Source organism: Armigeres subalbatus, chromosome 3, assembly GCF_024139115.2.
Source record: "Armigeres subalbatus isolate Guangzhou_Male chromosome 3, GZ_Asu_2, whole genome shotgun sequence".
In the NCBI taxonomy this organism is placed as follows: Eukaryota; Metazoa; Arthropoda; class Insecta; order Diptera; family Culicidae; genus Armigeres; species Armigeres subalbatus.
Window position 1 is genome coordinate 175,767,641 of NC_085141.1, and position 15,495 is coordinate 175,783,135.

The 15,495-nt window shown below is 39.3% G+C and overlaps 1 protein-coding gene across 2 annotated transcripts in view; it reads right to left on the bottom strand.

Annotated features, from left to right (window-relative positions):
• LOC134220218 (cardioacceleratory peptide receptor-like) overlaps nucleotides 1-15,495 on the bottom strand; it is a 365,520-nt gene that overhangs the window by 160,469 nt on the left and 189,556 nt on the right. For both annotated transcript variants that reach the window (XM_062699214.1, XM_062699215.1), the window contains exon 2: nucleotides 6,766-7,586. In XM_062699214.1, the coding sequence (XP_062555198.1) occupies nucleotides 6,766-6,939 (174 nt within the window). In that variant the 5' untranslated portion in view covers nucleotides 6,940-7,586. The remainder of the gene's footprint in view (nucleotides 1-6,765; nucleotides 7,587-15,495) is intronic.

The window sequence follows — 15,495 nt, forward strand, 5'->3', positions numbered from 1 at the left end:
CTCGACTCCACGGATTTCACGGGTTTACACTTGGCCGTCCCGACCGCCCTCTCCAGCTTGGCGTCCAGCATCAACTTTCGAAGTTTCTGCAAGCTCCGCTTGAGTTCCTTACTGATATTATGCTTCGATGACGCAAAGTCGATGATGGCGTCCAGCTGTTCCGTCGGCCCCTCGAAGGCCGAAAGCCCATCGCGTTTGCGGTTCATCGCCTCCACAAGCCATGGGCCGTCAATAACCCCTACCGGCGTTTTTTTTGCCGAGATGAAGGTTAAGTGACCCACGCTGGCGCTGCGCACTGAGCTGCCGACTATTGCCTCTGGTCTCCTAGGCGGAGACCTGAACAACCCACCTCTTGCGAAGGGGTTGTCGCCTACACTACTACCACTTATTGAAGAATTGACATGGTTTTCCATTTTGGTCCCACGAGTTGCTCGGGAAAAGAGATCCACCACGCCAAAGCCCAGCATGACGCGGTGAGGGACAATTACTGTGGAGGGTGACCAGGTACCCCACAGGCTCCGTTAAAGGCCTAGCTTATTATTTCACCCCCCTGGCCATGCATCTCCTCGGCACGGGTCGCTTGACGCCTTGGGATTAGGGGTTAGGGACGATGATCCCGGTCTAACTCGCAGTGGCCATGGGGAGGGGTCGTCAAGCCCATGGACAAAGTCCCTGCTGCCCCGAACGGAATCAAAGCTAGACCAACATTTGAAAAGGGCATAACAGCCAAATTTTTTCCTGCTGGTTCTTTATCCACATATACAGCTTTATATGTAGACGAAGAATAAGAAAGAATAAATTTTGGCTGTTCCACCCTTTTCAAATGTTGGTCTAGCTTTGCTTCCGTTCGGAAGCCCAAAATGATTCCATTCGAAAGCTCAAACTAATTTGGTCAGGGTGGCCAAAAGATATCCATTCGTACAGATTTCCGCAAATAATTATGTGAACTTAGAAACGTAATCCTTCTGAGTTTACTAACGAAATCCCTTCAAGTTTCTGAACGAAATCATTCTGGAATGTCCAAAGAAATCATTTATGACTTCCTAGTGAAATTCTGATGGGATTCTGAACATAATCATTTTAGAATTCCGAACGGAATACTTTTGGTCTTCCGAACGGAATTCTTTTGGACTTTCGAAAGGAATACTTTTGGACTTTCTAATGGAGCGCTCTGGGCTTCTAAAAGTAATTACCATAGACGAACAGACATAACAATTGTGAAATTCTTATCGCCCAGTGATTTACTGGCCAATTTAAATGATCATTAGTTGGCCAATCGATCACTCGTGGCACGCGCATCGGATTTGCTCGAGTTTGACGTTTGCTCACTACCGCCATCTGGTTCGTGGTTTGTCCAACTTAGTGAAAACAACAGATGTCGCTGAGGTGTTTACGACGATGAATTTCATAAGTGAATGTGCAATTATGTATGTCTGTTTGTCTGTGGAATTACGATTAGAATACTTGTGGGGTTTCCTACCGAAGCTCTGAATGACTTTGTTCGGAAGCGCAAAAGGAATCGATTCGAAAACTCAGAAGAGTTCCTTCCGAAAGCGTTCAGAAAATCACAAAAAAAAATCCAAAACAAGGCTTTTCTCTGGGTTTCCGAATGGAATTATTCGGAATTCTGAGTGAAATGCTTTTGAGCTTCCAAACCAGAATTTTGTTAGACTTTAGAACGAAATTATTTTAAACTTTTCTTACAAACGAAGTCCTTGTGGACTTTCGAAAAAAATACTTTTAGAATTTCGAGTGGAGCCATCTGGGTATTTGAATGTTTTTTTTTTCTGTTTCTGTATTAGGGATACCAAATCTATTATCCTTTTGGAATTCTAGAAAGATTCCGTTCGGAAGCCAAAAGGATTTTGTTCGAAAGCGCGAAAGGTATTGGTTCGAAAGCCCAAAAAGAGTTCCGTTCGGGAGCTCTAAAAAAGTTCTTTGGGTTTCCAAATGGAATTAATCCTTCTGTACTTCTCTTTTTATATTTTAAAAAGCGATTTTTTTTTATAATTGGAAAAATGTAATGATAAAACTGTAAAAAATGAAAAATCATTCTGAAAAACCGATTTGATTTCAAAATTAATTGTGTACGCAAAAAATATACAGAAAATAGATCAATTTTTGGCGAGACAAAGTCCGCCGGGTCAGCTAGTTATTGTATAAAATCTTGGCAATTACAATTATGTAAGCTTTTATTCAGATATTGTATTAAAATCTTCAGAAATTGTATACCTATGCGAAAAAAAGAACTGTTTTATCGATTGGTTGGGTGAAGAAACTATTTTCGCGGATTAGGTCCGAGTTCAAGCCTTTTCTTTCGGGGAGCTTTCTGGAGCCACAAAACCTGCTTTCTCGTCAACCGTAACGCCGCCGGAACATCCAGGCTACGGAATTTGCCATGGAAATCGTCAATCCACGGTACAGCCAAGCCAATTCCGCTCACCATTTTGTAAAATCAGTGGCACATTCGGATCGAATAGCATCCTCAAGCCGATTCATCACGATCCCGTAAGCACCACATGCACCGATTCAAGCCGGTTCCGCCAGCAGGGCAGGAAAGCAACGCGTAGCCCGTTCCCGACAGCGAATCGAAGCGTTCCTCTATTTGTCCGGCCGTAGAACGTGGCTTGAAGACCTAGCCGATCGCACAGATTGGCCACTGATCCCCCGACAACATCAGCTAGTCCTAGAGAAAGGCACCGAACCTCGCCGTAGTCAACCGCAACTGAGTCCGCCGACAAACATTAGCGCCATCCGGGCAAGGAGTGTTCCGAATCACCGCATCGGAGGGCCCTCCACAGCATGTCATCACCACCTCCAGCCAGCCAGCTCACGTGTAGCAGTAACCTGAAAAAGCACAAGTACCCTCCATGTATTATCTCTCAAGCTCAAAATGAGCCAATAAAATATTAGCAGGTAGTTAAATTTTGGTGGTCGTTTCTTCAAGATGCATAGCTATATTTGCTCGTATACCTCTTTGTTTGGTCGGATTCCTTAGCCAAAAAAAGGGATTCATACAATGGAGGTAAAAAACCACAGAGGAAGAGTGTCGCTGTCGTCAGTGGCGAAACATCTTTTGCTCAACGGACTAAAAATCAATAGGTTTTGACAACAAGAACAAAGGGAACCACTGCGACAATCTTCCTCTATGGCAGTGGTCCCCAGCATGCTTACTATCCAGGGCCGCATAGCAATTTTGAACTGTTGGAGCGGGCCGCAGTACATTTGCATGATTTGTTTTTCATTCCATGTAGAATTTTACAGCTTAATCAAAACGATTTTTATTATGTGTTCCACATTTCAGTAACATGAGTTGTGATGAATCTTTTTCAAATTACATACTTCTCGCGTGATTTTTGAAAACGTCGTGAGTCCAAATGAGAGACTCTCTTTCATTACGCTCTCTTTTGCTAATATCTAAGCTAGTTTAAAATTTGTTGCAATATTTTCACCTCAGCACACTAGACAAAGCTATTTTCTTCAGATCGGTGCTGGAAAATCCAATGTAAATGTTAGTATGGCTTTGTAATAATCGAAAGAGAAAGTATTCAAAGAGAGCCTCTCTTTGGACTTACGACGTTTTCAAAAATCACGCGAGACTTGTAAAAACATTATATTCCACGGGTTTTATCACCGTAGCTGACTTTTTGTTGACTGACATTAACAAATTCTTTTGTGGCAGCGGACATGACACGAGAAAAATCTTTTCGCAATAAAATGTTTTTAGCATAGTTTGCAGAATATGTTCTCTATTTTCCCAAATGATCATATGTCTTCCGATTCTAATATTTTGAATTGTTGAAGGATTATTGTTCACTACACACAACAGTAAAGGATTTCTTAACTTTTTTCTACCTGTTAAAAGACTTTAAATATGCGCCTCAATGCATGGAATAAAAAACTGATAAGTTTATTTTCCTATTTGAGCACTCAAAATATTGAAATCTCCCAATTCTATGACAAAGAACAGATCATAACTTGTCGTGTCAAATAACAAACATGTTTCCAAAGCCAGGTGAACTTGCCAGTAGTTTTGAATAGAAATCGAATAAATCTGAATTCCGTACTATTTGCCGTGTTTCCAGATTTCCGATCAATTGAATTTTACAGAAACTTTTTATTCACCATCTAATTGAAGCATGGGAAATTTCTTGACTTTGTTAAATATTTTGAGTACCATCGTTCGAGGATTCCGTCGACAAACCAGGGGCTATTTTGGACATTTTGAAACAAAAATTATAACGTAAGTTACTAGCAAATTGCTATTATCACCATTTGGGTGTCGTGTTGATAGTTGGATGTCAACTTTCTGTTTAAAATTTGATATTTTTTTCGTTTATTTTTTTTTTTGAAAATCAACAGAAGCCTTGCACTACGGTAGTGTAAAGTACGATGATATTCAGATTATTTTCTGGAGTTAAAAATAAAGCAAATTTAAATTTTGGCAAACCCTAACTTGTATTGAAAGTTTCCTCAATTCAGAGCAGTATAGGACAACATTAGTTTGACCAGTAGTTCAACATTTAGTTCGTTTGAATCTGCGAAATAATGGACGAAGTTGCTGTTTTCATAGCCCGGGGCAATACAATCGAAGTTGGCCTACGTAACATTTATGAAGTGATAAATTATCACGCTTAGGATTAAAGGGGCGTAACTGTATTGATCGATTTCTTTAAATCAATCTTTTGAATTAATCATGATGGTGCTAAAACATCGTAATTATGTGAACTTGACAGATTCCCTGAATATAACAAAAAACTGAGCATGATGAGAAGCGTTTCGTGTCATCTAAAGCTTATCAATGGGCCACATGTAGTGTAGATTCAGAAATCCTTCGCGGGCCGCAGGAAAAGGCTTCGAGGGCCGCACTTTGGGGATCACTGCTCTATGGTTTATTATTTCCAAAATAATTTTCAAAGGAAAAAAAATCGTATGAAATTTCTGAAGAAATACCTATCCGAATTTCCGAAGATATTCCTAGATGTCTACAAAAACTCCTCCGGGGTGTCAGTTTTTTTTCGTTTTCAGAACAGTTTCGGCGTATGTATTCAGGTTTCAAGGAAAATATTCAATTTGGTCGATCACGTGCCCCTTCGCGACTTAGTATATCTCCGCCAGCGTTCAATACCTGGAAAATATACAATAAACTGTACTGGAACTGAGTATAGAATGCTTGCCACTCGAAAACATCGTGGATCGGGATTGAGAATCGAACTCGAACTCGCCATCTCCAGATTGGCAATCCTACGCCTTTGATCGCTAAACTAATTGGAGTCCCAAGTTAGCATAAACGTGTCATCGTGTAACCTTCATAATATATCAAAGGTTACATGGCTTCAAAACGTTGCAATTAATAACTGTGAAAGCGACGAATGGTAAATACTAAGCTATGGGATGGTAATATCCCAGAAGGAAATCCTTTTCTTTCGCACGGATTTCTCCGGTGTTTGTATGATTTTTGCTAATAAACACGAACTTTCAACCATGTTTTTTTTTTTGACTCAGTACGTATTTGTAGGGGAAGGTGGGTAGACTTGATGCCCGGGGAGACTTGATCACCCCCTGTTTTATCGAGAACTAAAGTAGTTTTGTTCTAGCGTATTTTTTAGTATAGATCCTCTAGACAAATGACCTTTATGTGGTGAGTTATTTTTTGGATTGGCACGCTTATTTATGCTGCAGGGCGGTTTGTATGTTTTGACCTTCCTAAAGAATTTTTTATTGGCCCCGTAAAATTTGAACAACTTTTCATAACAATGACCAAATGCTTTCGTTTTTTCACAGCACAAAGCCATAAATATGCTGAATGATCTGTACTGATGAAAATGTCAACATTCCATCAAAGTTTTAGGATATTTGGATTTGAAGCTATTGCCTCAATATGGGGACACTTGATCCCCCGTTAGTCACCCATACAAAAATTTGGCGAAAAAATTCAAAAAAATATAAATCTGTTCTTAGGCTTCTATTTTTTTGTAGATTTGACGGATTTGATGAAGGGTTGGCAGGAAAAATTATTTATTGCGTAGATCTCATAGAAAAGGGATCAAGTCTCCCCAAATTTTAAAATTGCATGTGCTGTCGAATTCAATAACAAAAATCGCTCATGTATACGCACAGCAATTCGATTATTCCGCGTATTTTGAAGGGAAAATATTTAAAAAATTTGAGGGCAGCTTTCGAATTTTATCAAAGCAAGTTCTTAGAGAGGGATCAATTCCCCCCCGAACAAGTCTCCTTAATAAAGCTAATAATAAAAAAAAAAAAAAAAAAATTCCCCCCGAATATTTTCAAAGTCGATTTTTGACAGCACTCCAAAAAATCGATTGTGTATCAATAACAACAATAATTTAAGGACTGTCACACATCAGTAAAGTTAAGAACTACATATATTTCTTAGAGAGTCTGTGTGGAAATTGCGTATGTTTATTTATTTTTGGTTGTTATACATCGGAAATCAGAAAAAGGGATCAAGTCTACCCAGTCTCCCCTACTGTAGAAAAAGTCAGTCAGTGCACTAAAGCTGGAAAAGTGCAATTATATGATGGAAGCTTGTTAATGAAGAACTATCCGTCAAAAATATATAATAATTATTAAATTGAATCCCAGTGACAAGCCCCATACATACAAAATGCATACCAAATATAGTTGTCTGGAAACTCTCGGTTCAGTGAGTTTTCAGTTCCGTCAGAGATCAATAACAAATTAAACCAAAAGTTGGGGTTTTATTTTTAAACTGAAAGCATTATCAAAATTTTCACCTACTTGCACAACATTCGTTCCTATTCCGGTTGAATTGAGCTCTAGCTGCTCCATCTCGAACCGCATCTCACCGGTGGTGGTCGCAAATGGGTTTCCCGGCAGTTCATCGCCCTTGGCTTCAGTGTCCAAGGACGCCTCCGCATCACTTATCACCAAGTTTTCCCTAACTAGATACATTATTCCTGTCTTTCGTTTACTTTTGTTGAGATTTTTCCTTCTCTGTTTGGCAATGATTTCAGATTCGCTCGCCCACTTTCGCTCACTTTCTTTATGCTGCAATGTCGGTTATCAGTACCGCAGAATGTCTCAATGTGGGAACAACGGAAGCAGTAAAAGCATCATACTCTATCTTAATATTTCCATCATCTTCATCAACGATGGCCGCGTCGTCGGTGCCTTGGTCGCTGGTGGCAGGAGGTTCAATGTAGTCATCAACAGGGCACCAGCTGGCGCAAGTCCCGCACCGGAGTCTCGATTGCGTAACACTTGGGCGACCGTGGGTCGTCGGATGCTGGTAGCAACAGATTTCCCCGGTGCAGCAGCTCAGGCAACAGCAACAACTACCGCAATGACGACAGCGAAACAGTATTTGATGTGGTCGTAAAAATATTACGGACCGTACCATTCTGCGGCGGCAGTGACCCGGCACAGGGAAGCAGCGCTGTTCTTCCACGGGCCAACGTGGTGAGCTTTACGGATCTTGGGGTTGATTGTTCTTTTAGGAAACAACCGTGTAAAATTTTATAGATTTTTTATGCAAGTAGCTTTCCCATTATGTAATTGATTTAGTGAAGCCGTTGTCGTTCAGAATTTTTTGATGGAATCTGAAATGAAATAGGAAGTAAACGAAAAAGTGCGTTAGAAACATAATAATGTTTTTTTTTTTGCAGTCAACTTGTATTTGTATCCATGAAATATTGTTTATTAAGTGAAATATAAATTTTAGTAAAGATAAAATGTTACATTTTGAGGCTGTTCCATTCCTGTTCTGGAAATATTAATGAAATGAATTAAGACATACCATTTGGTCTAATGTAAAAATTTGAGTTGAATATGGCGAAAAATGCTCTTTACTATGTCTGAAACTCGATTATGCATTTGCACAACATACCTTTTCCAAACTAAATCTATCATATGTTGTGCAAATGCATAATCGAATTTCAGACATAGTAATTAATTTCCACTCCGGGTGGCATAATACCCTGAACATTGGCAATGAATGTACGAAAAATGCTCTGTCTTCAGAGCTTTTCGACATTATGTTGATACTGTTTATACTATGTTCAAAATAAATGTAAAAATTCATAGAAAGTTGAGGATTTTTTGCACTTTCAACCAATGTATATGAAATAAAAAATATTGAAAAATTTTGCAGCCCATTTTTTCAAATACGAGCTTTTGTGATTTAGATTCTTTTGCGTTGCACTGGTTGCAGGTTTAGGTGACCTCACACCTCGGGAATTTCGCTCGCGAATTTTGTCTCTATGCATTTTCAAATAAGTTTTTGGCACGGAAAATCATAAATTCGGCGAATACAAAGGGGGCAATAACGTACAGGGCATTTACACAACAATAGTGGGAAAAAAATCGCATGATTGCACAACGTTAGCCGCATGGCCACGAAGTTCATCTTTTTTAGTAAACTTGTTTTACATGTGGTAAAATATTAAAACTTCAAACTCTCTATGCACATTATGTAGTAAGATTATAATTTATAAGTCAGTACTTCAACACCATCAACGAATAACTGGTACCTAGTGTTGACAAAATAATGTTTCAATCTGTGGCTTAAATTTACACCTATTTTAGGAATAATTCGTTTTCACATTCATCACAAAATAAAATGAAGTAGTTGGCTTTTGGTGAACAATGAGGCAACGAACTTCATGGAAGCGTACCCACGATTAACACATTCCTTGACCTATCATTTATCAAATTAGTGGGAAACGTCCGTCAGCCCGTATCATTAAGTGCTTAATTCGATTGATCAGTCCTTTTATCGCTTATTAGTTGATTGCCTGCCTCTCCACCTTCGAATTAATTCCAAAAGAGAACACATAAAAATAACCAGTAAACAATACCCTACTGCCTACTCGTTCCCAGTCCCGCTGCCGTACTGCGTATGATGGGTCAATGCAATTCATCATTTCAGTCGAAATCAATTTGGCGGTTACACTTCAACAATGGCGCTGCGGGGATGACCATGACGTCAATTTTGATTTTGAAACCACGCACTCATCTCTTTCTTCGAGATTCTCGTTTTATGTCAACGTGAATTGCCTTGCGTTCCGCTCGGTTCCATGTTTCGATCCCATCATTCGGACCAGAGCCAAACGAATTACCCTTCCTTTATGAAATTCGAACGTTTTCGGGAAAAGATATGTCTCTTCGGAGTCCGTTTCAAAGCGCGTCGCGATGCCCTTATCAAGCGCGGGATAATTTGTCATGATAGGTGTCATTAAAACGAAACGTGGGGTGAAAAGACATTTTATTGATGCCATCGAGCAACCAATGAAGAAGCCGATGGCTTTTGAGAGTCGGCCTGTTTTACTCTTCTTGTACCGTAAGACGGGCAGACAAAACGTTTTAAAATTGAAGTTTCTGTAAAACGATCACTTCAAAAAAATTTCTGCTATTCCAAGCACTCTATGATTAGTCGTAAGAATCCAGATAAGTAACTAAGGAAGAAGTAACCCAGTAAGAGAGCCAATAATCAACTAATAATCCAAACGAGTTTTATTAACATGAAACTTCTTCCCAATCTCTTATGGACCTGCAGTTGGACGCCAGTATTTTATTTATATTAGATATAGATAGTATGGGCATTACATCCCCACACTAGGACAGAGCCGTCTCGCAGCTTAGTGTTCATATTAAGCACTTCCACAGTTATAAACTGCGAGGTTTCTAAGCCAAGTTACCATTTTTGCTTTCGTATATCATGAGACTAACACGATGATACTTTTATGCCCAGGGAAGTCGAGACAATTTCCAATCCGAAAATTGCCCGGACCGGCACCGGGAATCGAACCCTGCCACCCTCAGCATGGTCTTGCTATGTAGCCGTGCGTCTTACCATACGACTAAGGAGGGCCCCCTATATTCGCTATAAAAATTCAAATTTTGAAGGCTTTCTAAAATGTAAATAGCATTCTGTCGAAAATAATCATATGATGGGTATAACTATTATGGAAATTGATTGCATTGAAACAACTCGTTAAAATTGCTTATTGCAAAGAATTTTCATCCAATGAAAAGGTCAACTAACTATAGGTGAATTATTTCAGGCTTTATTCAACATGAACATAATTCAGGATGGATGGCAGTTGAGTTTCTGGGAATGTTAGCATCTGGAAGACCGCCGTGCTTACTGATACTGCGTCCACCACAACCATTCCTTAAATGGGTAAAAGTCACGAACCAGCGAGCAAGGTTAATAACATTCCTCAAATTTGAAGATGGATCGTAAATTACAGGCTCAACAGAAGGTCACTGAAAACTTGATGAAATACCCATGTCAGGAAACAAAAGTCGATGCCTTGGTCGATGCTCTGAAAGCAAAAAAGATGCGATTGGTGATAAATCGTTTAAATTATTGAGGTCAATTAAAGTTTTGCCATCGAATCAATCATCATATACACTACACGCCAAAAATATGGAAGCGCTCAAACTAGTATGAGGAACAACACCTTCTGTGGAATTGCAACATCCCGAGAAGTTTATCATCATCGTTTCAAAACCTGCACATTTATGAAGCTATATCTTCGATCATTTCCTATTTAGAACAAAGAAACCTACAGCAAAATTGTACACGATGCCGAGTGCATTGGGTCGAAGGAGAGTTTAGCTCCCTATACATTATATACAGGCCGACGGAGGTCCTTCGCAGCTTAGTTGTATTAAAACACCAGTCTAGCGTACTGTAGGGTCATGGGTTCGAGTCCCATCGAAGGGAAAGTGGTTACCTCCAATACATTTTCCAAATCAATATCTTCCACATAATGTACAATTCACATATGAGTTTTCACAACATTGTAAATTAATGTCCAAGTCGGGTGGTTTAATCCCCGGAAATAGGCAATTAACTTTGATTGAACAGAACTCCATAACAAAATTCAAAGAATTCCGAATCCGAATTGTTTTCTTAAGGAATAACGAATTTTTTTAAGACATTCCTGAAATAATGGCTAAAGCATTTTCTTAAAAAAAAGTCCGAAGGAATTCCCAAAGCAATTTCCGCAGACATTCCTAAACCCATTTCCAAAAAAAATTAAAAAAGGAATTTCCGAAAGAATTCCCTAAGGTTATTTCGGAATGTTTTCCTGAATTACGAACAAATTTGAATCATTTGTTTGAGAAACTGCATAAGTCCATTTTACACTATTTAGAGAAAACAACAAAAAACTGGTCTCGAACAAATTTGCACCGAATCTTTCGATTTATTCGATACAGGTCAATAGTTTTTGGCAAAACGCAATACCCTGGGGCACTTTCAGTGCAAAACATGTAAGCAGTACTCCACAATTGCTCTTCAAAGTAAGTGGACATATGTAGTTTCTCAAACAAACGAAAAAAAAATCATACATTCCTGAAAAAAAAAATTGTATTTTTTTGCCAGAATACGTATTTTTGGACGAGGATTTAGAATATATAAAAATCTCATTTTGACCAAAAATGTTACATATGCAGTTTCTCAAACAAACGGTTCATTTACAATTCAATTTCCGATGGAATTTCCAATGTCGAATTCGTTTTTAAACCTGGGTCAGTGCCAACCCGAACCCGGAATAAAAAAAAACGTTTTCAGTTCCATCTGTCATTGGATATGTTGGTGTGCGTGGTATCGTGTTTGTTTTGATTTGAACCATTTATCGCCATACTGAACTTCACCAGTGCATTGGCAGTTCGTGGAATCAGATCGTGATAAAAACACTCAAGTACGCGCTTTGATTTTCGCGAACTGCAAAATTTACTTTTGAATGGATTAAGAAATTAATGTAAGAAATTAACAACCAACATTTTTTTTATCGAAGTTTCTCCAGTATTTTCGGTTTCCCAGGAGTTTCTCCTCCAACACCCCGGAGTTCTGCCTGGAATTGTTCTGGTTTTCCTCCGGGAATTCCTAAAAGAAATAATCCAGAATTTTTAGCAGGAGTTTTTATGGAAATTCTTGCTATTTTTCTTCTCTTCTTTCTGCTCCCAATTACTCCACCGGGAATTCTTTCAGGAATTCCTCCGAAAACTTTTAGTAATATTGCTGGACTTCCACCGGAAGTTATTTCGGAAATTCCTTCAGGTATTCCTTCGGAAATTTCTTCAGGAATTACTTTGGAAGTTCTTCAGGAATTCCTCCGAGTAAGTGCTGAAATTCCTTCAAAACATCCTTCGGAAATTCCTTCAGAAAATCCTTGGAAAAGTCCTCCAGGAATTTCTTTGGAGGTTTCTTCAGGAGTTCCTCCGAAAAATTCCTCAATCTTTTTCCTCTGCAAAATCCTAAAGGACTTCTTTTAAAAGTCCTTCCAAGAATACTTCGTGTAGCACAAGAAAGGACATGGATTCCTCCAGAGTTCCAGGAATTCTTCCTGAAGTTCCTCCAGGAGTTTTCCCGGAGATTCCACAAATAATTCCTCCGGAAGTTCCTCCAAGAATTCCTAAGAAAGTTCCTTCAGGAATTCCTCCGGAAGTTTCTCCGGGAATTTCTTCGGAGGAGTTTCCGGAGGAATTCCTGAAGGACTTCCGGGGAAATTCCTGGAGAGACTTCCGGAGGATTTTCTGGAGGGACTTCCGGAGGATTTCCTGGAGGGACTTCCGGAGGATTTCCTGGAGGTCCTTCCGGAGGAATTCTTGGAGGAACTTCCAGAGGAATACCTGGAGGAACTTCCGGAGAAATTTCTGTAAGTACTGCTGGGAGAATTGGTAGAAGAACTGCCGGAGGAATTCCTGGAGGAACTTCCGGAGGAGTTTCTGGAGAGACTTTTTAAAGGAATTCCTGGAAGAACTTCCGGAGGAATTCCTGAAGGAACTTCCGGAAGAATTCCTGGAGGAGCTTCCGGAGGAATTCCTGGAGGAACTTCCTTAGGAATTTTTGGAGGGACTTTCCGAAGGAACTCTTGGGTACTTCCGAAGGAACTCTTGAGTACTTCCGAAGGAACTCTTGGGGACTTGGGATTCTTGGAGCAACTTCCGGAGAAATTTCTAGAGGGACTTTTTAAATGAATTCCTGGAGGAGCTTTCGGAGGAATTCTTGAAGGGACTAACCGAAGAAATTCTGGAAATTCTGGTAGGATTTCCGGAGGAATTTCTGAAGGAACTTCATTAAGGGAATTTCTGAAAGGATTTCTGGAGGAATTTCTGGAGGATCTTTCACATTAATTCCTACGAAGACTTCCGGACTAAGTCTTGGAGGAATTTCCGGGTGAATTTTTGGAGGAACTTCGGAGCTCCGGTACTTCTGGAAGAGTTCATGTAAGGACTTTCGTAGGAATGCCTGGAGGAATTTCTAGAAGAATTTTTGGAGGAATTCCCGGAGGAACTTCCGGAGGGACTGCTGGATGGACTTCCGTAGAAATATCTGGAGGGACTTTCGGAGGAATTCCTGGAGGAACTTTCAGAGAAATTCTTGGAAGAAATTTCGTAGGCATTTTTGAAGGAATTTTCAGATGTATTCCTTGAAAAAATATGAAGAAATGCCTGAAATATTTCTCTTATGCATTCCTGGAAGATTTTGCAATGGATTGTATACAAGAATTCAAGGAGGCAACCTGGGCCCTCCTTAGCTGTGCGGTAAGACGCGCGGCTACAAAGCAAGACCATGCTGAGGGTGGCTGGGTTCGATTCCCGGTGCCGGTCTAGGCAATTTTCGGATTGGAAATTGTCTCGACTTCTCTGGGCATAAAAGTATCATCGTGCTAGCCTCATGATATACGAATGCAAAAATGGTAACCTGGCTTAGAAACCTCGCAGTTAATAACTGTGGAAGTGCTGAATGAACACTAAGCTGCGAGGCGGCTCTGTCCCAGTGTGGGGATGTAATGCCAATAAGAAGAAGAACCTGGGAGAATTATAAGGAGTTTGGCAGAATTCTCAAAGAAAATTATGAAAGAACTTACGAAAAAATTCTTTGGAGAAATACCGTATGATTTTTTGAAAGAACTACTTAAATAGTCAATGGGAGAATTTGCGAGCAAATTGTAAATGATTTATCGAAAGCCCATTATATTTCTGTTTCAAACAAATTCTCCTACATTCTACAGACTTTTGATTGAAGTTACAGACTTTTACAGACATTCAGTTTTCGAAAACTTTGGGCTGCCAAACAGATTCCTGTTGGGTTTTCCTATTAAACCATTTAGAGTTTTCAAACAAAATTGTTATGGGTATTTTGTAAGGATTTCTATAAGGTTTCCAAACGGTATAATTTTCAAATTCCGAGCGGAGCCTTTTAGACTTTTGAACAGGATTCCTTTTGGATTCCAAACAATCCTTTCAGAATGCCAAAGGGATGGATTCTTTGAAAAATCAAAATGATCAAAATGATCCAAACGAACCTAAAAAGGTTCCATTCAGAAGTCCAAAATTAATCCATTCTGAAGCCCAAAATGATCCAAAAATGAATGAACTTCCGAACGTAATCCTACTGGGTTTACTAACGGAACCCCTTCAAGTTTCTGAACGAAATCATTTTGAGCTTTCGAAAGGAATCACTCTAGGCTTCTCAAAGAAATCCTTTTGGACTTCAAAACGGAATTCTGATGGGATTCTGAACATAATCATTCTAGAATCCCAAACGGAATACTTTTGGTCTTCCGAACGGAATCCTTTTGGACTTTCCAAAGAAATACTTCTAGACTTTCGATTGGAGCGTTCTGGATTTCTGAACGGAATCTTTTTCTGCTTCTGAACAATACTTAAGGTATTCCCTACAGAAGCCAAAAAGAGCTCCGTTCCGAAAACCTTTCAGTCCTTTCTCTGGGTTTCCGAACGAAATTATTTGACATTTTCTTAGGAATTCTTTAATATTTCTGAACGAAATTCTTTTGGGCTTCCAAAACAGAATTCTTTTGGGTTTCCAAACAAAACTTTGTTGGGCTGCTGAACGAAGTTATTTTGGACTTCATATTCAAACAGATTACTTTTAGGCTTTCAAAAAGAATACTTTTGGAATTCCGAGTGGAGTCGAGATTTTTTCCTTTTGGGATTCTGAAGTCGTAAAAGATTCCGTTTGAAAGCCAAAAGTATTTTGTTCGAAAGCGCAAAAAGAGTTCAGTTCGGAAGCCCAAAAAATTTTCAAAACTCAAGGTTCTCCGTTTGTAAATCAAAAAAAAAACGGTGGTTCCGCTCTTTGGGTTTCTAAACGGATTTATTCGGATACTTGTTTTCAGTATCTCGTACTTAACTCGACTAAGTCTTACATCGACTTCTTGATTATTGATACCTCTATATTCTACGTTGTCAAAAGTGTATGGTTTTTTATTAATTTTCTAATTCCTTTACCTTCTAAACTCCATACAGACAAATACAGACATTTTGCTGAGATTGATACAGACATATAAAAATTGAATCTGGCATCCCTGGTGCGAACCCGACACCTTTGGTGTTGGAACTAGTGCGAACCTACCGTGATTTACTTGTGAAATTTATAAAAAATCACGTTAATAAAGTAATTTTAAAAAAATAGTGCGAACCTAGTTCCAAACTGAGCGAATAAAAAACGTCTTGACAGCGGTTAGGTTG